This window comes from Balaenoptera musculus, chromosome 8 (genome assembly GCF_009873245.2).
Source record: "Balaenoptera musculus isolate JJ_BM4_2016_0621 chromosome 8, mBalMus1.pri.v3, whole genome shotgun sequence".
Classification (NCBI taxonomy): Eukaryota; Metazoa; Chordata; class Mammalia; order Artiodactyla; family Balaenopteridae; genus Balaenoptera; species Balaenoptera musculus.
Window position 1 is genome coordinate 78,042,396 of NC_045792.1, and position 24,020 is coordinate 78,066,415.

The window sequence follows — 24,020 nt, forward strand, 5'->3', positions numbered from 1 at the left end:
AATTTTTCAATTATATTAAAATATATATAGTAGATGTGCATATATATTTTCTATCACTTATTTGGATACTGAGTGGGAGCAGAGGCCGCAGTACATGCTGCCATCTTCATCCAATCTCTCTCATCACTGTATTTTGTTGTGTTTTGTTTGTTTTGTTTTGTTTGAAAAGTTAGAACCCTAAGGTGTGAGTTGACAGAGTTCTTCAAATTATCTTGTCTAAATTCCTCATTTCACAGATTATAAAACTGATTACAAAGAAATGTGAAGAGGCCTGTCTGAGATTACCAGCAAATTAGGTGTAAGGTTGAGATAAAAACTGGGCTCTTGTGACTGATGCAGCCCTCTTTTCTCTTTACTATTCCACTTCAGTCTGCATACAAAATATTCCTTTTTCAAAGAACCCTGTGGACAATTTAGGTCCCTATATTAAGTATAGCCAGTTTGGGTGAAAGACTGATCTAATATTTATGGTTACCTCTAAATGAAAGGAGCAGAGAGAATCCTGAAAATCTTTATATCTTAATAACAAGCATTATACTCCTGTAGCTGTGGGAAATGTCTAAAGATTATCTCATTGGATCCTTTCAGCAACTCTATGGAACAGATATTATCATTCCTATTTTTACAGATGCAGACACTAGAACTCAGAGACATTGAGCATTGAGTGGCTCATAGAACTAGTAAATGACTGAACCAGACTTTGAACATGGGACTTCTGATTCCGTATCCATATTTCTTGTCATTTACCTCATCTATGTAAACACACCCTATGTTCCTTTTAGAATATCCTCGAACAGAATCTGAATGGGAAAACAGCTTTGCTTTGAAGATGTTCCTCTTCCAGTTTGTCAATTTAAACAGTTCTATCTTCTATATTGCTTTCTTTTTGGGGAGGTAAGTCAACTCCATAGGCATTATCTTTGCAGAATGACAGAGATTGTCAACAGTTCCACTGCCAGTTTGTTAACAGGGGTGGCAAATTCTTGTCCTCTGCTTTAGAAAACTGTCCCAATCAATCTTCACATGCTTTTTCAAATCAAAAGACTTCTCAGTACAGTGCTTCTAGCTGCCACTCCCAATTAAAGTTGGCATAAAAAAATGAAATCATATAACCAAATCACTTTTCTGTATACCTGAAACTAACACAACATTGTAAATCAACTATACTTCCATTTTTAAAAAATAAATAGATAAAACATATATGCCATCCTTGGGTTGAATTATGACTCTCCAATCATAAGTAATGGTTTTGTTAAATAAGAAAATAATTTTTATGTAACCCCAGCTTACATTTCCTTAGTGGGGAAACATACCTATCATGGTAATGTTTTTCTTTTCCCTAAATTTGCTGCAAAATATGAAAAAGAAGCATATTAAGCTACTGGTTCTGGTTTGCCATATGTTTAACACTCTGACAAGTGCCATGGAAACATACTGAAGCTAGAAACATTTTAAACTAAACCATTCAGCACATTGTATTAATATTCGTTAACTAGGTCAAGAAGACACTAAAACTCCACAGGTAAAAGTGGAAAATTTCATTCGGTTGGTTTCTCTGTACTTTCTCAACTCATTGATATTGACTTCACACATCATTTTTCCTTTTTAAGTTGGGTCCTTTGATGTGTAAGCATGACCTAAGTCAACTGTTTGGGTACAAGTTGCTCCAGAGAACACTTATGTCTCTACCCACACATGCACTTGTTGTAATGCATTAGTAAATGTTCTTCAGTCAACCCACATAAACGCTAATGAATTAAAATGGCTTTTTACAGATTTGTAGGCCATCCAGGAAAGTACAATAAACTTTTCAACCGGTGGAGACTGGAGGAAGTAAGTAATCTTGTAAGGGTGGGTGTGGGGATAGGCATGGATATGGACCAAGGACTATGGGAGGAAGAGGGTGTGGGAAGGGAGAGAAAGGGAAGGTGGAACAGGGAATTTCAGGCATGCTGAAGATGTGTTTTTGATAAAGGAGACTTCCTATGGTTTCAGAAATGAAGGAACTAAGTCTTTCCAAAAAAGAGGGTGAACTTGAAGGTTAAACCCCAAGATCCTGACCTCAGCTCTTTTTTTTTTTTTGGAAAGCAGGAATTTGCTCATGTATTTATTTATTTTTATTTATTTATTTATTTGATTGTGCCAGGTCTTAGTTGTGGCTCGTGGCTCCTTAGTTGCAGCACATGGGCTCCTTAGTTGTGGCATGCGAACTCTTAGTTGCGGCATGCATGTGGGATCTAGTTCCCTGAGCAGGGATCAAACCCAGGTCCCCTGCATTGGGAGCCCAAACTCTTACCACTGTGCCACCAGGGAAGTCCGTCAGCTCTTTTTAATATTCCATCAAAATGATTTTTTCCATTCACAAAGCCCAGAAATTTAGCTCCAGGACTGTTTTTCTTTGGGGGAATTATTATTGTCTATTGTACTGGTTTCCAAACTTTTAAACATGCTGGGTTTCCTTTTAAGCAGGGAAAATTTAGTCCAAAAGAAATCTTACTTCAAATACTAATTTATAAATATATAGGTATATCTTCAAAGTCTCATATTTCTTTATTGATTTATTATATGTATGTCATGGAAACAAAATGTCTAGGAATAATATCTCTCTATCACAGTGTAAGAATATTTTATATTTTCACTGAGACTGACAAATTGTCCTCCCAAATGCCATGCTCTACCTATAGAGTATGAATTTACTTTTCAGACTTTTGCCAAGAGAAACATTTTAATTTTTACCAATAATCCAAAGGATATCTTCTTTTGATTTCAGTTCCTTTAATTACAAGTGAAATGGAGAATATTTTTCATATGTTTGTTGACATTTTATACTTCTGTGTGTGTATTATTCCTGTTTATTTTCATTAAACAGTTTTTCTGTTTTAATAATTTAAAAACAAAAAAAATTAGACTCTAATCTTTCATATTTGCTGCAGACATGTTTCCATTTTCTTGTATATAGTTTAGTTTTGTTTTGATATATTTTTTACAAAACTATATAGCATTTTCTAATCAAAATATTACTGTTGTTAATGGTTTGGGGAATTTGTATCATGACAAAAAAAAATGTATTCTCCATTCAGGAAATTTTAAAAATTCACATTTAAAAAAAAAAACATTTTATTTATTTATTTTTGGCTGTGTTGGGTCTTCATTGCTGCGTGCGGGCTTTTTCTAGTTGCGGCGAGCGGTGGCTACTCTTCGTTGCGGTGCCTGGGCTTTCTCATTACGGTGGCTTCTCTTGTTGTGGAGCCCGGGCTCTAGGCGCACGGGCTTCAGTAGTTGTGGCACCTGGGCTCAGTAGTTGTGGCTCACAGGCTCTAGAGTGCAGGGTCAGTAGTTGTGGCGCACGGGCTTAGTTGCTCCGCGCATGTGGGATCGTCCTGGCCCAGGGCTCAAACCCATGTCCCTTGCATTGGCAGGCGGATTCTTAACCACTGTGCCACCAGGGAAGCCCAAAATTAACATGTATTTTTAGCTAATGTTATTTTTTAAAAATACTGATATCTTTGGCCCATTGGAAGTTTATTTTGGTGTAAAGAGTAATCAAGATCCCCCCATGCCTAATTGGCAGGCACACATTTAATAAATAAATATAATAAATACATTTTTTCATTCGGCAAAATGAGACTGTAAGATTTTTTATATTCTACATCTTGAAATTTCTGGACTCTGTTCAGTCTCATTGTCAGACTGTTTATTCCTTGTCTAGTTCAAAATTGTTTTAATTATTCTAATGTAAAATCCAATTTAATTTGTGGCAGCATTAGTAGGAGGTCATAATTTAGAGAGAGGCTAAGAAAAGATTACCTGAGAAATAGGAGACATTCCTAGTCTCTATCTAAAAAGTCCCCAAAACTCAGGGCCTCTCTCATTAATGTTGTCTCCCCAGAGTCTTCTAAAAGTTTATTGGAATACATGGAGAAAGCCTAAAAATCCCAAAGAACATATGCTTTATATCACAGAAAACTGGGCTCAAATGTTAATATTGCTGATTATTCATTCTTTGTCCTTAATTTAACCTCTCTGAATATCTGTCTTCTCATCTGTGAACTGGCAATAGTAACACTTAGGTTGCAAAGCTGTTAATAAATAAGAGATAATTTGCATAAGACAATTAGCACAGTCCCTGGACTGCAGGAGGAACTCTATAAATTGTAACTGATGTTTATCTATGCTCTGTCTCTACAGCCACCTGGGTATTATTCTATTGGTCAGAGATCAACTAAGGCCTTTCATAGTCCCAGGCCTCCTGAAAGTCCCCAAATCAGACTTGCAGCTTTCTTTCATAGCCCAGAAGTATGACTATATCTGCTAAACGGTTTTCAGCTACCCAAATGGGGGGAAAGAAGCAAGGCTTACTTTTTCCAAGAGTGTTCAGTGGAGTTAGCAAGGGTAGTGTGGGCAACAGTGTAGTCACGCGCAGGTAGATCTGCATATTGATGCCATTTTAGTGGCTGCTAGCACCAATAATTTTGTTTAATTGGGTACTCTTAATTGTGAAATTATTGGAATTCATGATTCTTCTTTGAAAGTACCAGGGGAATAATTATAATACTAATGTCAGGAAAAATATTTCATAACCATCCTAGATATTTTCCACAATACATATGACATAGATAGTAGCCATATTTTCCAACAAAGGATTATTTATTTTGAAAAAAACTCAGTGAAATAAAAATATGGGTTTGTGATAGACCCTAGAAATCCTGGAAGTGTAGGTAGAAAAAGTATACATGATGGAAGATAAGAATTGACCCTCTGAATTCAATCATACAGCAAGCATTTATTGACACATATTCTACCCTAGGTCTCTGCTGGGTAATATGTGGTGTACAGATGAAGAAGTCTCTTTCCTTCCTTTGATGATGTTAATAGTCTTGAAGAAAAGAACATAACCATGATCTGTAACAAATATTTTGTCTTTGGGATCTGACAGTATACATTCTAATTTTGCTGCACCTCAATGCATGATCTTAGTATCTCTATGTCTCAATTTTTTTAATGTGCAAATTGTGATAAGACTAGCCATTTCAGTAATATTGGCCATAGGTGTATTAAATTGGATCATGCATGTAAAATCCCTGGCATAAATAATGGTAGCCATTATAAAGAAAGGAAAAAAGTACTACAATTTTATTTAGAACATTTACGAACTGGCTATACTGGACTTCCCTCATACTATGCCATATAATATCTCATATATGTAAATCTGTGTAAAATGTTAATAATAGGTAATATTTAATGAGTGTTTACTATATGCCAGCACATTCCAGCAATTGGTTCTAAGTGTTCTACATATATTAATGCATTTAATACTCACAACAATTCTGTTATTACACTCATGTTACTGATGAGAAAACAGAAGCTTAGAGAAGTTACATAATTTACCTAAAATTATTGAAACATACCTATAAATTGATGAAGTCATCAATTTGATATCAATTTGATTCTGGCAGTCTAGAGTTCATGTTCTGATCACTGCGCTTTCCAGCCACCATTGGGATAGCATATTGCCACAGTGGAGAATCTAATAAAAATTGGTGTTGGTACAAGATCGCTGAATGATTGCTGGCTCCTACATGTAAATTGGATTTAGAGTAAACATACTAGAGTGGATCAAGTGAAAGGAATAGGGTATTGGAGTGTGATAGTTCTGTCTGCCACTTAGCTTCATTATCTACAAATTAGAGATATTAACACCCATGTCACCAGACTCTCATGAGGAGCAAATGAGAAAAATATGTGAAGGCACCCAGCTTTGGGTTGTCCATGGTCATATAATTTTGAATGGTGCAATGGGAATGAAAGCCTGGGTCTCCTGCACATTCATCCATGCCCTTTACTCATTCTAAGTATAGACTTTATACCGAATGAGTTTTAGAGTAATGAAGGACTGGATTTAGCTCAAAGGAATCATTATGCGAGGAGGCAGATCCACTGAAACTGTTGGATCTCTTTCTGTACCCTGTAAATCAAACTACAAAGTCATCAAGGCTCAATTTCAACAAAATTATAAATGGTCTTTCATCCAGCCTCCCCGCTTTGGCCTACCATTGTGGAGGGTGATCCAGTCACATGGCTCTATGATGGTCTTCTTTTTAACTTCCCGCGTAATAACAGGCTTTGCTAAAACAACCCTTCAAGGCAATGAACACATTTGGTAAACAGAATTCATCCTTAGCATTATGTAAAAGAGCAGTGGATGAGGGTACAGGAGACCAAAGCTTTCCTTCCCACATCCCCAGTTAGCATTGCATGATCTTGGACAAGTTAATTTGCCTCTGTGAGTCTCTCTACAAAAATGAAGAGTTTTCAGCTTGCAACTGTGATCTGTGATCTGACTCTGTAGCTTAGTAATTATTCTGCCTCAGACAGTCTACCAAACCCGCTTATGGTATATATGTAGCAGAGCTCAGGGGGTCCTAAATTCAGAAGGAGCATGCTTGGATAGGAGACATGAAACTTCTCCACACAATAAAAATTATCACTGGCAAACCCTCTCTCTGGCTCAGATTAGGGAGTTTTAAGTTACTGGGCTGGAAACAGAAAAGCAGGCTCTTTGTGTCCTAAGTATTTGTTCCCTTTGAAGTCCCACTGGTACTGATTTGACAGAAATAGGAACTGTAGATCAAAGCTATAGACACCATCATCCTTACGAGCAGGACATGAACCCATTTCCAAAGAAAAAGACCCATGCTTTCCTACCCAAATATCTTCTATAGTGCAAAGTTTTCAAGCAAAACACATTGATTGCAATTTTCATTGGAATCACACTTTTGTTTGTGTGGGTTTCTAATGCTGTTACTGAGCATCTGAAAAAGCAGAGGAGCACAGAGAAGGCAACATTGGGATCATGCTGACAAACTATTTTGTGGCATACTTTTATCACTTAAAATACATTATAATATATGTAGATACTCCCTCTCCAGGAGATAAGGGAAAATGAGTAACTTTGCAGTAGAAACACTTGGCAAATACTATATTAACCAAGTGATGAAGGTTAATATCACTAGTGATGTCATGTGGATACCATGTGGCCCTGATGGGATGTGATGGAAATGGCACTTTACCTCTGTGCCCTGCCTCCATTCTTAAAGCACATAACCCCAGTCTAAATATGTGAAAACATCAGACAAACCCAGATTTGGGGATTTTCCACAGGGTGCTGGTCCAGCAGTACTCAGAATTGTTAAGGATATGAAAATCTGAGAAACTGTCTAGACCAGAGGTGACTGGGGGGAACATGACAAATAAATGCTATGGGGTATCCCACGTTGCGTCCTGGAGCTGGTGAAATCTAAGTAAAGTCTGGAATTTGGTTAATAGCAATGTACTAATATCGACTTCTTAACTTTGACAATAGACCTTGGTAATGTAAGGGGCAATGGAGGGAATTGGGGGAGGGCTGCATGGGCACTCTCTGTACTATGTTTGTAAATTTTCTGCAAATTTAAAATCAGTCTGAGACAAAAAGCTGATTTTTAAAAATATAAACATTTTGTCATAGAATTAAATATTTTGCTATCACCTGATTGTTAATAGATATGTAGTATTCCAGAGCATTCATTAAATGTGATCATGCCTAGCACAGAGCTTGGCAGTACTAAGTGCTCATTAAAAGTTAGATTTTTTTGGTTATTGCTGTTATAATTTTGATCAATATTCCAATGTATATTACTGAAAACTTCCCTATCAGGTATCCTCATATGCGCTGTTTCTTCCCTGTTTTTATTCTCTTTACGCATTGATATAAGGTGCCCTGGCTTTAGAATTTGCTGTACAATTTGAATGTGGGGGTGTTTAAGGCAACCTAGAAGAGCAAGATCATTAATGCTCTTGTTGTTCTGTTTCAGTGTCATCCTAGTGGCTGTTTGATAGACCTTTGCCTCCAGATGGGAGTTATCATGTTTTTGAAGCAAATATGGAACAATTTCATGGAACTGGGATACCCGTGAGTACTTAATTTTTTTTTTTAACATCTTTATTGGAGTATAATTGCTTTACAATGGTGTGTTAGTTTCTGCTTTATAACAAAGTGAATCAGCTATACATATACATATGTTCCCATATTTCTTCCCTCTTGCATCTCCCTCCCTCCCACCCTCCCTATCCCACCCCTCTAGGCGGTCACAAAGCACCGAGCTGATCTCCCTGTGCTATGTGGCTGCTTCCCACTAGCTATCTATTTTACATTTGGTAGTGTATATATGTCCATGACACTCTCTCACTTCGTCCCAGCTTACCCTTCCCCCTCCCCGTGTCCTCAAGTGAAATACTGACATAGAAGGACCCTGAATGCCCACTTTTACATCTGTTAAAATATATTATCCTTTAGAATACAGTGAAATAGAGTGTATTTAAAACATTGTGGTATGGAAGCATTGAGGCCTAATTAATTTATAAACATTATAATTTTGAAGAATTTCCTGACTATGGGGAAAGAACTGGTTAGTTGATTAATGATATAAATAACTTAGGCTCAGTCATCAAATTATACCATGTTTCTTTCTCCTCCTTGGCCCTTAAGTAGCATCAGGATATTCCTGAGCAGAGACCTGGGGGTTGGAGAGGTGATATTAACCCAGTGCATCAGACTGAGAAATTGTGGAGACCTGGTACAGATTCCTTTTCTGCCTCTTGCTAAAGATGCTTATAACCTACTTACCTCTCTGAGACATTTTTTTAAATTTGTAAACTAAAGGATTTATAAAGATTAAATGAGATGACCCAATGGTATTTAAACCTTCATCAATAAATGACAGAAGCTTTTTGTGAAGAGATGTTTACACAAATCCTCAATAGCAAAACAGATTAAAATGAATCTCTTCTAAATGAAGGGAGAATAGGCATGGAGGTTTGGGAAGCCCAGTCCATTTTTCATATTCCTTTCTATCTTTGGCTTACCTCTTTGAAACATAAAGTTTGAGGAACGTAATTTGAAAATATTTGAGTAAATTAGGTATCAAGTGCCTAGCACAGGATCTGACATGGTGTGGGTACTTCATAAGCACAGTCAAGATGGTGTAGTAGTCATTGTAATATTAAGAATGATTCTTGTTGTTATTATTATCTATGTACTTCTGTACATACCATGCACTTTGGACATCACATTTTCACGATGGCCTTGCCCAAGAGGTGAGCCTGGATTTTGTATATCAAATCCCAAGGGTACCATGGCAAATGACATCCTGGTGGGGTTTTCCCAACAGCTGGACGAAGGCCTTTCTGAAGAAACTCTAGCAGGAGTGAACCAGTCCCTAAAGCAATGATTTTTAAACTTTTAAAGCACAATTCTCTTTCCTCAAGTAAAATCTTAAGCAGACTGAAATAAATAAAATATAAGCAAGCAGGCTTTCCATTCCCAACCCCCTTTTTCATCTTCACGAGGCTCCAGAAGAAACCTCCATGGGGCACACATTGAAGCGCTACCTGATGTTTTGATCTAACTATGGTGGTTCTTCCAACCCCCACTGAAGCTCTAGGTCCATGATTAATTAAAATTGAGAGTTGTGTACTGTTCATTGAGTCCTGTGAGATTCACCTTATCCTAGAGATAATTTTTATCTAACTCTTAAGATAATTCATTACCCAGAAGTCTACAATATTTGCATACCAGGATATTTCTGAGTCGTATAATTTCAAGACTGCCCCTGCGTTAGGGAAAGAGTGTTGCTACTTCCTTTCCAAGTCTGATAAATGGACTGAGACACAGATTCATTACCTGTAAATTATTGTTCACTATAGAAGCAGAGTGTAATCACTTGAACCCTTCATATTTATAAACTCAGAGAAGTGAAGTGACTTGCTAAAAGCCACACAGCTAATGCATTGTAGGGTGAGGACTAGAAACTACATCTCTTGAAACTCTAGGTAGGGCTCAGTTATCTAATGTGAAACATGATTTTACTCATGTTCAGAGAGCATAGCCCAGAAGATTTGGAAGGAAGGGCTCAGATCCAATCACAACAGGCAGCATAAGAGTTTAGGTATTTATATAGGTGGGGTAGGGGAAGGAATCACAGAAATGAGTATTTGTCTAATCAATATCAGGAAGCACCTAGTATATGGGAGGATCAACTCTTTGATAACTATGTAGATGTTTATAGGGTCTAGGAAGTCTGAGGCCTCTTCCTCCTTGCTAAATTTAAAGTTGAGACCATGCAAAGATCCCCCCATTTCCCAGGCATTCTTAGTGTAGTCCCAAGGTAGTTGGAGTTTCTCTTTTGTTAATACACTATAAATTGTTTACCAGGTGCTTAAATATGAGCTTAAAAGGCCTTTGTCTTGATGCAGGTTGATCCAGAACTGGTGGTCACGACATAAAATCAAGCGGGGTATACAAGATGCTTCCATACCTCAGTGGGAAAATGATTGGAATCTACAGCCCATGAATATTCACGGACTGATGGATGAGTACTTAGAAATGGGTATGGAAAGAACCTTCTGCAAAGCTATTTGACCTTCTTGATACTTTTTTCTACTTCACTCAGGCTCTGATTCAAGAGAGAAAACCATCTCTCTCCTTTCCAATCCCAAGCATTCTAAAACACATTTGTACCTTTATCTCAGCAGAGCTAGAGAAGATATTAAAGCAGTACCCTTGGAAGGCTTATGCATTTTGTCCTGTCAACCATAACGTTTGACCAAAGTGAAAGCACATACCTTTTGAGCAAATATTTTAAAGGAACAAAATAAAGCAAAACCCATTCCTATGTTAAGAAATGTATCAGCCCACCCAAATAAAGCAATAATTCTTTCTCACAATAAACATTTGCACAGACCCAGTCTGAGTCTTGAGTCCTCAAGAAGCTTACTTATTTATATTACAAAAATAAGGATTCCCATTCCAACTGTTAAGATCACTGCATGTTGTTTTGACATTTGCTTTTGTTCTCTGGCCCTCAGTTTTCTCATCTATAAAAAGAGAGGACAAGATTAGGTCTCCTGCTTCCCTTCTAGGACTAAGCATTTTTCTTCAAGTCCTTTTCTGATGTTTTTCTTCCTTCATGCTGCATGGCATAGAGGTGAAAGGCTCATAGACTTTCAATCTATTGAGATCTGAGTTTGAATGCAGGTTTTAACATTTTTCATCCATCTACCCTTTAGCCAGTTTACTTAACATGTATGAGCTACAGTTTTCTCAACTGTAAAGTGGGATAAGCATGCTTACTTTGTAGGGATGTTGAAAGGATTAAAGGCAATCTATGTAAAGATGCCTAATATGGCACAAAGAAAGCACTCAATAAATGATACTGTTTATATTACCGATTTTCTAACCCTCTCCCTTTACAGTTTTGCAGTTTGGTTTTACCACCATCTTTGTTGCGGCTTTTCCTCTGGCCCCTCTTTTGGCTTTGTTAAACAATATCATTGAAATCAGGCTGGATGCGTACAAATTTGTCACCCAGTGGCGGAGGCCTTTGCCAGCCAGAGCAACCGACATAGGTAAGATTCAGCAAGTACATGATTTTTGCATTGCTAAGGCCAAGTGGTGGCTTGATCTTACTTAGCACAATGTGGGTTTCTATTGCTGGAGCTCCCTTCCAGCCATAACAAAACTGTTTTCATTAACTAAAGAATGAAATGAGAGTAAGTTTAGTTATAACTCTTGGTTGAGAGTAAGTTCATACTGAACATGCTATTTCATAAACTTATTTGTAACTGAAAAGGATCTCATATATCCCTTTCCAGAGCTTATTTTTTCATTCCATTATTTTTTAAAGTTAACTTTAATCCTATTTGAAACATCAGTTTTGACCATAATCAATAGTCTATTGATACTATATACAATTTCAAAAGCTTTTTTGTGTATCTATATGATGCCCGATTGGCCTCTTAAGAAGTAGAAAATGTCAGCTAGTGATTTCCAGGTCTTGACACTAAACTAGTTTTACTTTTTCGTATTTTTACATTAAAAAGGTAGCTGACAAAGATAAAGGCAAAACCCATAGTGAACACAGATATTTCAGAGTTCACACAACGATGTAGAACTTTATTTTTATAGGTTTGAGTACCTCATCAAGTTCTATACATAGGCTTTGAAGAATCTTAAGCAGCTGTGTCTATATCTCATTGGTACAGACATGAACCAGTTCCTAACGATATTTTAATTTTCAAATCTCTCTACATGGTGTCTACCTCCCCTCTATGGAAAAGTATTCAATAGCTGTAATATCTGTAGTGAGATACATACCATCCTAAGAAAGTAAATAATGGACAGAGCCGTGGTTCCAACATAACTAAAACATTTTTTCCAAATTAAGGTTGATTAAAGGGTTTTAACTTTTTGTCTTTTTACTCACTATCTTTAATCTTTCTCCTACTAGGTATCTGGTATGGAATTCTTGAAGGAATTGGTATATTGGCTGTGATTACCAATGCGTTTGTAATTGCTATTACATCTGATTACATCCCACGTTTTGTCTATGAATACAAATATGGCCCCTGTGCAAATCATTTTGAATATAGTGAAAGGTAAGGTTGAAATGTACACATTTTTTATTTGTAATTAAAATGGGAACTTATTGGGAAGCTTTGTTCTGTGACCATTAAGGGTAATGTTTCTGATCATTGTGTTTATGTGTTTATTAGATGGAATCAAGTGGGATAAAAAGGGCAACAGTGTTTTTTACAGCAAATAATTTTAGAGTCTATGATTTTCTGTGTAAATGCATCACTGGTATTAAAATGTTAAAAACATTTTAATGTATTTAGAAGTTAAATTTAGAACTAGAAGAGACCTTTGAAAGAATCCAATGCAATATTTTTTCTATATAGATGGGAAATTGAGGCCTATACTAGTTAAATTACTGAAGGGAATTAAGCTAGTTTGTGGGGATATACAGAATATGAAGAAGCTCTCAGCTATGTGACTAGAGATTTTTCTAAAGGAATTTACTGCTAGAGATTTTAAGCATGCAGAAAATGATACCCTAGACCTGTCTCCTTTTTCTTTTTTGTTAAAATTTAAATCAACACTTGAGAACAGGGTTTCTCAACCTCTGCACTATTGACGTTATAGACCAGATAATTCTATTTTTGAGGAGGAGGGGTGTCCTGTGCATCGTAGGATGTTTAGCAGCAATCTTGGCCTCTACCCAGGGGATACCAAGAGCAACCTCCCTGCTCCCTGACTTGTGACAACCAGAAATGTCTCCAGACATTGCCAAATGGTCCCTGGGGGGACAAAATCACCCAGTTTAGAACCACTGCCTTAGGGGATATGAGTTTTTCAGATCTTTCCTTCTTGAAAGCTTGAAGAATGCAAGGGAGCACTGGACTTGGAGACAGAGAGAAACTGGAGTTTTTAGCTGGAGGTTAGCCTTAGGTGTGGAAGTAGTGATAGGAAATAAAGTAGTGATAAGAGAAGCTGTGTCTCCTCCTTCCTTCAGGAGCAGCCCTGGGCATGCATCTTATCTAGATGCAGGACGTGTGCCCGAGCAAGCAGAGCCCCGGTTTAGGATGAAGTCAGCCCTTAGTTCTGCAGATGAACTCATTTGTCTCAGAACACTGCAGTGCCTTTCTGAACACAAATGTACGTCTCAATTTTTCAAAGAGAGGTAATAAAGGCAGGAGATTTTCTTTTATATATTGGAGTCTTGTCAAGAGATTTTAACTTGAAGTCAAACTCCCAAGATTTAAGTGCTAACTTTGCCTTTTACTAAAAGGCACATCATCAATCTGGACCTATGTTTAAGAAATGGTGCCTGAGGTAACATTTTATGAACTGTAAAACACTAAACAGATATAAATTGGTTTTTAGTATTAATAGTGAAAACCACAAAAGTCTCTTTTTTCTTTATTCAAAATGTTCTAGAAGCAGATTTTAATGGTTTAAAATATGTAGGCTCGCTTGGCAGCCCTCTTCCTTACAGGCATTATTTGTTGGTGTCTTTACTGCCACCTAGTGGCAGGTGAAAATGAGATTGGATGGGTATAAGCTCTGTTCACATTCCAGGTACTGACTTTTCACGTGGATAGCACCTGACCCCTTCTCCATTCCATTAGCAGTGACTAGGGATGTAGAATCATTTCAAGAAGAGATGTGGAGGACTTATGTGAGTTTGAAACCACACATTCATAGGGGCTTCCTGGTATTTAATTTTCTCCAGGTACGTTTAGCAGCTAAACTGGGGTAAATTCATTCAGATTGGAAATTTTCAGAGCAAGGGGGCAAAAAGACAAGGTGGCAACGGAGAGGATGATACTGGCAAGAGAGCAGCTGAAATGATAAGTTATGAGGTCTAGGATGGCCAGGGAGGGGAGTGAAGTTGAAGTCAGTGTGGCCCTGTAATTAAAATTTGGGGTTTAGAATAAGATAAATGGGCACTTGAATCCAGTCTCTAACAACTCTGTGTTCTGGGCAGTGGTTCTCAACCTATGACCTGCATATCTCCTTCAGGGTCCATGAGGTCAATACTATTTTCATAATAATACTAAGATACTATTTGCTTTTTTCACCACATTGACATATGCACAGATGGTACAAAAGCAGTGGTGGGATAAAATTTTCTGGTGGCCTTGCATCACTCAAGGCAGTGGCACCAAAAAATACTAGTAATGATTCTATTTCGCACCACTCTACATTCACCATTTTTAAAATGCCAGTAAGAAATTTCAGAATGTCTTTGATGAAGCAGTAATAATTATTCATTTTACCAAACCTCCACCCTTGAATAAATGTCTTCTCAATATTCTATTCGACAAAATGCAGAGTGCGCATAAAGCACTTCTGCTGCATCCTAACGTGTGATGAGAGTGTCAAAGAAAAGTGCAAACTTTTGGAGCTGCAAACTAAAGAAACTTTTTTTTTTAACATGAAATAAAATTGTCAGACAAGCTATGAGTATTCAGACTTGGGTATTTAGCAAACACTCTTTTACAGAATGCACAAAACTAGCTTGTCATTTTAAGGAAAATAATTGACAATATTTGTTGAGCTTTAAAGTTTCCCCGTACTTATAGGTGTTTTTTTTTTTCTGATAAAAGTCAGTGACAATATTAACAATTGTGCTTTTTCACGGTCTATAGTAAAAATATATCAACATTTGGAAGATCTGCATAATTCAGGGAACACATGTTCTCCAAATGGCCCCAATTTGATGTTACAAAATCATGCATGGATAAATGACGAATTCAAAGTACAAGATAGACCTATGGGTTTTAATGCAAAATCCATATGGAACAATGCAAATGAAAGTTCAGTTACACGAAGATTCCACCTTACAACTAAACTTTAAGAAATGACCACAGGTAGAGCTTTGGTGTAATATCAAAGAAAAATATTGACATTTATCTGAAATGATATTAAAATAGTCTTCCTTCTTCCAACTACTTGTCTGCATGAGGCCAGATTTTCTGCTTACCCTTCAACCAAAACAACATATTGCAATAGATTTAATGCAGGTATGAGTATCCAGCTGTCTTCTATTAAGGCAGGCATTAAGGTGTTTGCAAACACGTAAATCAGTGTCATTCTTCTCACTACGTTTTTTTTCTTTTGGAGTACATAACTATTTTTCAAATGTGTTATTTATATTATTTGAATGGATGTGATAGTTATTTTAAATGAATGAACATAAATTTCTATTTCAATTTCTAATGTGGTAAATATCAATAGATATACCCCTATGCAAAAAGCTCCTTGAGATCCTCAACGGCTTTTTTAAATATAAAGGGTATCTGAGACCAGAAATTTTGACAATTATAGGCCTAGAGAAAGTCATTTAGTCTCTGTAAATCTTAGTTCTTTTATCTATGTGGTGAAGATAATAATATACATGTTCTAAGGCTATTGTAAAATTAACCCTGATCACAGTTTAATACCTAACCATCAGAGTAGGGAATTTTGCCTTTTTTGTTTACTGTTGAATACCAAGCATCCAGAATTGTTCTAACAAATTATCGGTCCTCCATAAATATGTATTGAATAAGTTAATAAATTACAAATAAACATGTTTATCAATTGGCTGATTATAATTATCCAAATCATGTTACATGTTTATATATATTTATGCAGTTTCAATGCATAGGAAGTAATTACCACAATGCCTAGTGCCTAGTAAACACTTAATAAAACATAAGCCAAATGATAAGGCAAAATAGAAGCTATTGGAGGGAAAGGGCAGGCAAGAGTCTGTCTCATTAAGGCATAATCACAGATGTAATGGGAGTCAGAGAATAGAATCAGAGAGCTGAGTTGCTGGGAGTTTATAATTATAATGAAAGACATAATGGCACTTACTAAATCTTGTCATTTGTAATGAAGGAATTGGACTAGAAATTCATGAATCTCTGAATCACATATGCTTTCTTTTCTTTTCTCCCAGTTGTTTAACAGGATATGTCAACAATAGCCTATCCTTCTTTGACCTGAGTGAGCTTGGCATGGGAAAATCTGGTTATTGCAGGTATTTACTTATAAATTATAGTTATCTTTTCTTTTTGCTTTCACCATTCTGTCTCCTCCCTTCAACATGCTAATGGGCCCATTTAAACTGTCATTTTGGAGTTCTGGCAAATTAAGAACGTTTGGGGCCTCCTCATTTTGGTCTCTGTTCTTCAAATTCTTTGTTTTTGTGGATTTTAGGTACCGAGACTACAGAGGTCCTCCTTGGAGTTCCAAACCCTATGAATTTACCCTACAATACTGGCATATCCTCGCTGCTAGATTGGCCTTCATTATTGTGTTTGAGGTTAGTCACAGGCTGATAAAATTACTCTAGGTAAACGCTTTTCTGACTGATATATTAGTTGCCTTTTTTTTTTTTAAAGATTTATTTTTTATTTATTTATTTTTGGCTGTGTCGGGTCTTAGCTGCGGCACGAGGGATCTTTGTTGAAGGATGTGGGCTCTTCGTTGCAGTGCACGGGCTTCTCTCTAGTTGTGGTGTGCAGGTTTTCTCTCTCTAGTTGTGACTCGCAGGTTCCAGGGCACGTGGGCTCTGTAATTTGTGGCACGCAGGCTCTCTAGTTGAGGCTCGTGAGCTCATTATTTGCAGCGTGCGGCCTTACTTGCCCCGCAGTATGTGGGCTCTTAGTTCCCCGACCAGGGATCGAATCGAACCAGTGTCACCTGCATTGCAAGGCGGATTCTTTACCACTGGACCACCAGGGAAGTCCCTAGTTGCCTTTTTGAAGTCAGTTTCTCACTGACTTCCAAAACAGGACTTGAGTATGTCCCTGTAAAAGGTTCAGATACAAGGAAACCACTATGACATGCAAAAAAGCAAGAACTGAATAATGTATGTTAAAGAGTATTTATATCAGAAAACTAGGATAATCTCTAGGTCCACAGGTGGACCTAGAGATTATCATACTAAGTGAAGTAAGCCAGACAGAGAAAGACAAATATCATATGATGTCACTTATTTGTGGAATCTAAAAAATGATACAAATAAACATTTACAAAACAGAAACAGACTCTCTGACATAGAAGACAAACTTATGGTTACCAAAGGGGAAAGGGGAGGGATAAATTAGGAGTTCGGGATTAACATATACACACTACTATATACAAAATAGATAACCAAAAAGACCTACTGTATAGCACAGGGAACTATATTTTGTAATAACCTATAAGGGAAAAGAATCTGAAAAAAAATAGATATATATGTATGTATAACTGAATCACTTTGCTTTACACCTGAAACTAATACAACATTGTAAATCAACTCTACTTCAACTTAGTTTTGAGCCTCCTAATAACCAAATTTAAAAAGGAAAGGTTGGTTTTCATCATCTAACAAAAGAACCCATATTTATTCATCGGGGTGGAGAGACTTATTTTCTGAACAATCAGCTCTAATTATAGTTGATCATGTGTATTTGTACAGCAACAGTGCATAATTCAATAAATTATGCCTGAGAACACTTTTATAAAACGTGCACAGATTTTGATGATCAGAGTCATGCAATAATTTTAGATTGTAGTCTGTGAAGAAATTTTGGAGAAGCTATAGTATTATTGCCTTGCTTAAAATATAACCAGCTTGATACAGTAAAGAACTTAGCACTGGAATATATTGAGTATCTATTCACTAAGGTCTATGGAAAAACTTTAAATGCATCTGTTTCCTATGGCCAAAATTATGGAGAGAAAAAGATAGCCATACATAAAACTTTTTTGCATATGAAATAAGGTTTAATCCAGGACTAAATTCTATTATTTAGTGACTCTATGGGCCTATAAAAATGTCTCCTGATGAAGCTTGACTTTCTATTTTATTACAGGTAGCAAAAGAGTTTAAAGCATATTTCCAATCCAATGATTCCAAAAAGTCTTTTTTATTGTGTGTGTTAAAATGTACACTTTTTTCTTCTTCATCTTCTTTTGGAGCTCAGGTAGAAAGACTTAATCAAATGCCTCAATTAACAGCAACCTACCATCATGGATCCATTAAGCCCAATGATTCCTTTTTTTTTTTTCCTCTTCATTCCCCATTACCCACCCACTCCAAAAGCACCCACTGTCTTTTCTTCTGTGGAAGATTTTCCACATCTTTATTTGAATATATGTTTGTTTATAAGTATATTGAATATATATGTGTGTGTATATATATATATAGTATTATTTTAAGTATTCTTTTTCAAAATTACCTCAATGGTATTATGTAATAATTCATTTTTATCTCTTACCTATTATACTTTTTCAGATCTAGAGAGAGACATCTATCCATGAGATTTATAATTTCTTTTGTCTATTTATGATATTTCATCAAAATTAAATACCATATTCTCCTAAGGATAGGTGCTTAGACCTACAATAATTCTCTCTACCTCAATAAATCTTTTATTAAGAATCTTGGGCATGTTACCTTGTAAACATATTTAAGGGTTTTTAAGGAGTATTTTACTCAGGTGTGGAATTGTTAGTTTATACACATACTCGGTTTCATGTAATACCAACAGATTGCTCTTCAAAATTCTCTCGGATTTTCACCAGATTTTCATAGGATCTGAATTTCTAACATTTTGCAGTTGTATAAGAGTAAGGTAATATTTTGCTTTAATTTTTTTTGTTTTAGTCTGTTTACTAATGACACTGACCATCACTTTTAGTACTAGAAAGCCATTTGGGCTTCATTTTTTTGTAAATTTATAACCTCGATCCATTTTTGGTTGAGTCACCAAATTTTACGATTTCCTTATATATTCTACATATTAATCTTCACCAGTTATATACATAGCAGGTATCTTTTCCTTGTCCATAACCTATTAACTTTATCTGTAAACAGATAATGTTCAATTTTGATGTAGTCAAGCGCATCATTGTTTTCCTTTTATGGTTTGTGCTTATTTTGTATAACTTATTTAGGACATTTTCCTTATCTCCAGTTCAAAAAGATATTCTACTACATTTTTTACTATTAACGTTACAGTCTTACCTATCACATGTCTTTAATACCAGGAGTTTTTATAGAGTCTGAGTGAAACAGTTATTCTCCATACAATGAAATAATTTTTGTACTGCTATTTACTAAATCATCTATTACCTATCCACTGATTTGTAAATCCATCTCTGTAATATTCCAAGTTCCTGCGTAGTCATGGGTGTATCTCTGGCCTCAGTATTCTGACTTATCACTCCCTTTGTCTGTTCCTGGATCACTATTGCACTATTTAAATGCAATATTTAAATATGTCATATCTGATAAAGCAAGTGACCGTCCACCCTGCCACACTTGCTCTTATTTTAAAAAATTATCTTAGCTATTTGGAGTTATTAATCATTCATATAAATTTTAGAAGCCATTTTTCAGGTTCCCCTGAATATTGAGCAAGGACTTTGGTTAGAATTACGTTTGTAGAAATCAAATTTTGACTTATTTACAAAATCTGTGCTGTTTCATTAATGAATATAGAATTTATTCAAATCATTCTTATGTCCTTTAATATATTTTAAAATATTCTCTTACTTATTTGTACCTTCTTATTTCTAGAAACTTTATAGATATTTTTATTGCTGCTATGAGTGCTGTCTTAAACTTCATTATATGATTTGCTTGATTTTTGCCGGAATACAAATAGTCTTTCTAAGATGGGCATACCTCCTTGTTTAAGTCTCTTACTGGTTCTAGTATTCTGTCTGCTAAATTGGTTGGGATTGTGTTTTCAAATGATAATACCAGCTGCAAATAACAACAGTTTTGTATGTTTACTTCCAAGGTTTATGTTTCATTGCTTTTGTTTGCCTTACTGTGTTGCTGGAAACTTCAATATGGTGTTGAATAGCAGCGGTGTGAACAAACATGTCTTTTTTCCAACTTCAGTGGAAATACTTCTGATTTTTTTCTTTAAGTATGATATCTGCTGTAGGTTTTTTGTTTAAGATGATTGGTTATGATAGTGTCTTGATAAATGGGTATCAAACTCTAGCTTTTAAAAAAAATAGATTTCCTTTTTAATATTAAGCCATCCTTGCATATCAAACTCTCTCTGTGAATCAGTTTATGGGTTTCTCTGTTACTATGGTATAGGACTTGGAGCATATTCTTTCTTACTAATTTAAATTGTAACAAATGTTTTTAATTTTTATATCTGTACTCTTGAGTCACATTGCTGGCTATTTCTGTGAATATCAAATATTTGGTCAGGAAAGAAGCTCTTGATCTGCTTCTCTATGGGAAAATATGACCTGCTTTTCTATGATCTATCAATACTATGCAGTCCTGGGACACATATAGCAAGCCCAGTTAAAAGTGCCTTCTTCCTTTCCACGTAGAGACTACTGTCGCAAAGTCCTTTAGGTGAATGGGTTCTTTTCTACAGATCATCCTAAGTCTGTCAATCAGATTTTTCTTCTTTTATGAGAAATTAAAAGGCTTATTGTTCATGGGAAAAGAAATAGGATGCATTTATAATAGTTGGAGATAATATTTAAGTAGTGCTTATACTGTGCGAAGCACTCCTTTGAGCCTTTCAAATATATTTACTTGTTTAATTTTTATACCAACCTTTAAGAGACACTATTATTAGCATCACTTTAGAGCTGAGACATAGAGAACATAGGTGATCTGCATAAGGTTACACAACTAATGAGTGTCAGAGTAGGGTTCAAACATAGGCAGTCTCAGTCAGCATCTGTACTTTTAACCACTGGCGTATTACCTTTTGATTTTTGTCCCTGCTTTTTTTAAATACAATACTTTTATCAGTTTATTTTTTAAGTCTATTTTTATCATAGAATAAATAATTAATAGAGATAAGATATTTTAGAGCAGTTATAATAATATATGCTTGTAATAGAGTAGAAATTCTGAAAAATGTATGTGCTGGGGGTTGAGTCCAAATCCAGCATCACAGGCAGGACTGTATTCTGTGAGTTTTGTACACTGTGTATTTTAATCTGTCGAACAAGGATTGTCCCTGCACGTGATCTCTCTTATCTGTGTATAACAAAGCATATCATAACAGTATTGCATAATATATAAGGTTTTTATAGGTGTGAATTTCAGATTCATTCAATGTTTATAAGGTGACACCAACATGTCTTTGTTGGAATACTTATGTGATGGAAGGCAATAATTGTATTCCCGATATAATTTTGAAAATATTAATATTCTAGATGGTACATACTGAGTTCCGATGCTTGATTGTAAGGCAAATGCAACATTGTTCATGACTTCTGTTTTATAATTAGCATTTTAGAATCGTTGAAAATGTACTTTCTTCTCTTAAATTTTCAGCACCTTGTTTTTGGAATCAAGTCATTCATCGCTTACCTGATTCCAGATGTACCAAAGAATCTATATGACCGAATACGACGGGAGAAGTACTTAGTCCAAGAAATGATGTATGAGGCTGAACTAGAACATTTGCAACAACAACGGAGAAAAAGCGGTCACCCTGTTCACCATGAATGGCCTTAGTTGATAACTGTTGCCCAGCAGGGGCAATACCATTAGCGGGCATGATGGCAACTTCAAATTCTAGGTGGGATCTAGGAGGAAGGCATACCTGGCGAAACATATGTATAATATGTTACTTGGAAATGCATCACAGCCATCTCTGGGATTTGAAATATCCAGGCTTCTAGGGAAGAAAACAAATGACTCATGACCTTAAAAAAAAATGGTTAAATTGACATTGCAGGAAGCCAGGATCTAATTCTCAGAACCAGCCTCAGGGAGTTGTATGTTTGGAAACCTTCACCTTCCATCAGCTGCAGTGTAATAGGAAGGGTGATGATGAGGTTTCTAGAGACAGATTTCCATGTAAATGTACACAAGCCAGGCATGACTTAAAGTATCATGTGGTCCTCACCCACATACTAATCTTTGGATGTCTTTGGAACCTTAGGCTGAGTTGAGATACTTACAAGAAATGGCAAATCAATTACTACCTTTGCTGCCTGAACTCCATGTCCCTTCAGCTTACTGTTTCATAGAAATTTCCCTTATTTCTTGCTGAGATTTTGGATCTGTGACACAGGGAATTTATGCTGCTTTATACTGACTATGCAGTTGAAGAGTTACACATCTTTAGTAGTCAAACCAAAAATCTAAGACTCCAAAAAGAATACCATTCATTGAAATAATATTCTATTGCATTGGCTACATTCAAATCTGTTTTATCACTGGCAGATTCAGTTTTACTGCATTTTTTTTTTTTTTTTTTTTTTTTTTTGCTAAATGCCAATAGAGCCACAGAGTTACAAAATATGGATGTGTGTTCTCATATCATTTAGAACATGATGAACCCATATTTTACTGTGGAAAGCTGTTTTATAGTATACTTAATTTCCACCTCCCTGATTTATTACAACACTCTCACAGAATAACTTGAAATGCTGTAAATATGTTGGTTTTCCGTGTACCTTTGCACCTTAACAATATGGAATGCAAGTTATAATTCATGCAGCTCTGAGACCAGTTACACAGTATGCCACTGTGGCTTATTTATTCAGGAAAACAGAAGCCAGACGCTTTGCAACACTTAAGCTTTTCCAACAATGTGCACTCTTGCTCATGAGCTGATGAAAACAATGCATGAATATAAATTTATATTATTTGTAAAAAACATACATTTTTTGAGTTTTACTTTCTTTTCATGACTGAAGGGAGTTTTCTGTTATTATTTCTTTGGTAGATTGGTTTGGTTTATTTTTGAAAACTCACTAGAAACAAAGTCAAATTAATTGTGAAAGACATAATTTTTGCTTTGTTGTGGAGTTGCTGTTTCTCTGAACTCTGTATCTGAGTGTGAATGTTCACAGGCTGATGTTGTAGGAATGATGACGCATTCAACTAAAGAAAGTCTGGTGGAGGCATAAACTATGGGAGCAGGATGGGAAAGAAGAGAAGAGTTGAAATAAGAAAATATATGGTAGAAATCAAGACTCTTTTTCTTGCAAAACAAAGCTAGTCTCAGTTTTCTTCCCCCGGGAATGGGATGAGGAATACATAATCATACAAATATGTGATTATTTTTTGTGCAATTTAACAAAGTACAGTTATTTCCAAATTTTATAAAGGTCAGATTAAACCCAATGGGAATAAAGCTACTTTGTAATATATATGCAAGGGTTTCTCTAGCAAGAAAAGTATAAAGTTTCTCTTAACTAGAAAACTATTTTTATAATTTTAACACTGAAAATTTTTTTTGACTTTTCCTTTTTTTTCTCCAAGGAAAAGCTGATAGATTATAGTTGTTGGTTGGTTGATTGGTTTTTGTCAAAACTGTTCACTTCCCTACTTGCCCTCTGACTGAACAAGGGGAAGAACCTCAGACTCTAAATTTCCCTCCCATTCCCTTGCCACAAGGGATTCTTCCATTCAGATTCCAGAGAGGTTTTGTTTCTGCCACCTGCTTATTCATAGCAACTAATTCTACTAACTACACGAAGGAACTTTGAACGCCTCCATTTTTGTAGCACCTGCATTTCCTTTTTTGTTGTTGTTAGTTAAATGTATACACATGCCTGAGGATAAATACTCTCTATGCCTGTTGAAGACATAAATGAACCTGACATTTATGTCCCTTTCTAAATTAGGGACACAGACAAAGACATTTATCTTATA

General features: G+C 35.9%; 1 protein-coding gene across 1 annotated transcript in view; it reads left to right on the forward strand.

Annotated features, from left to right (window-relative positions):
• The window catches only part of ANO3 (anoctamin 3), a 200,359-nt gene extending 177,312 nt beyond the window's left edge, over positions 1-23,047 (forward strand). The window contains exons 18-26 of the mRNA XM_036861881.1: positions 783-894; positions 1,776-1,833; positions 7,854-7,951; positions 10,294-10,427; positions 11,293-11,445; positions 12,327-12,474; positions 16,329-16,409; positions 16,589-16,694; positions 21,687-23,047. Coding sequence (XP_036717776.1) covers positions 783-894; positions 1,776-1,833; positions 7,854-7,951; positions 10,294-10,427; positions 11,293-11,445; positions 12,327-12,474; positions 16,329-16,409; positions 16,589-16,694; positions 21,687-21,869 — 1,073 coding nt within the window. The 3' untranslated portion in view covers positions 21,870-23,047. The remainder of the gene's footprint in view (positions 1-782; positions 895-1,775; positions 1,834-7,853; positions 7,952-10,293; positions 10,428-11,292; positions 11,446-12,326; positions 12,475-16,328; positions 16,410-16,588; positions 16,695-21,686) is intronic.
• Positions 23,048-24,020: the final 973 nt, after the last annotated feature.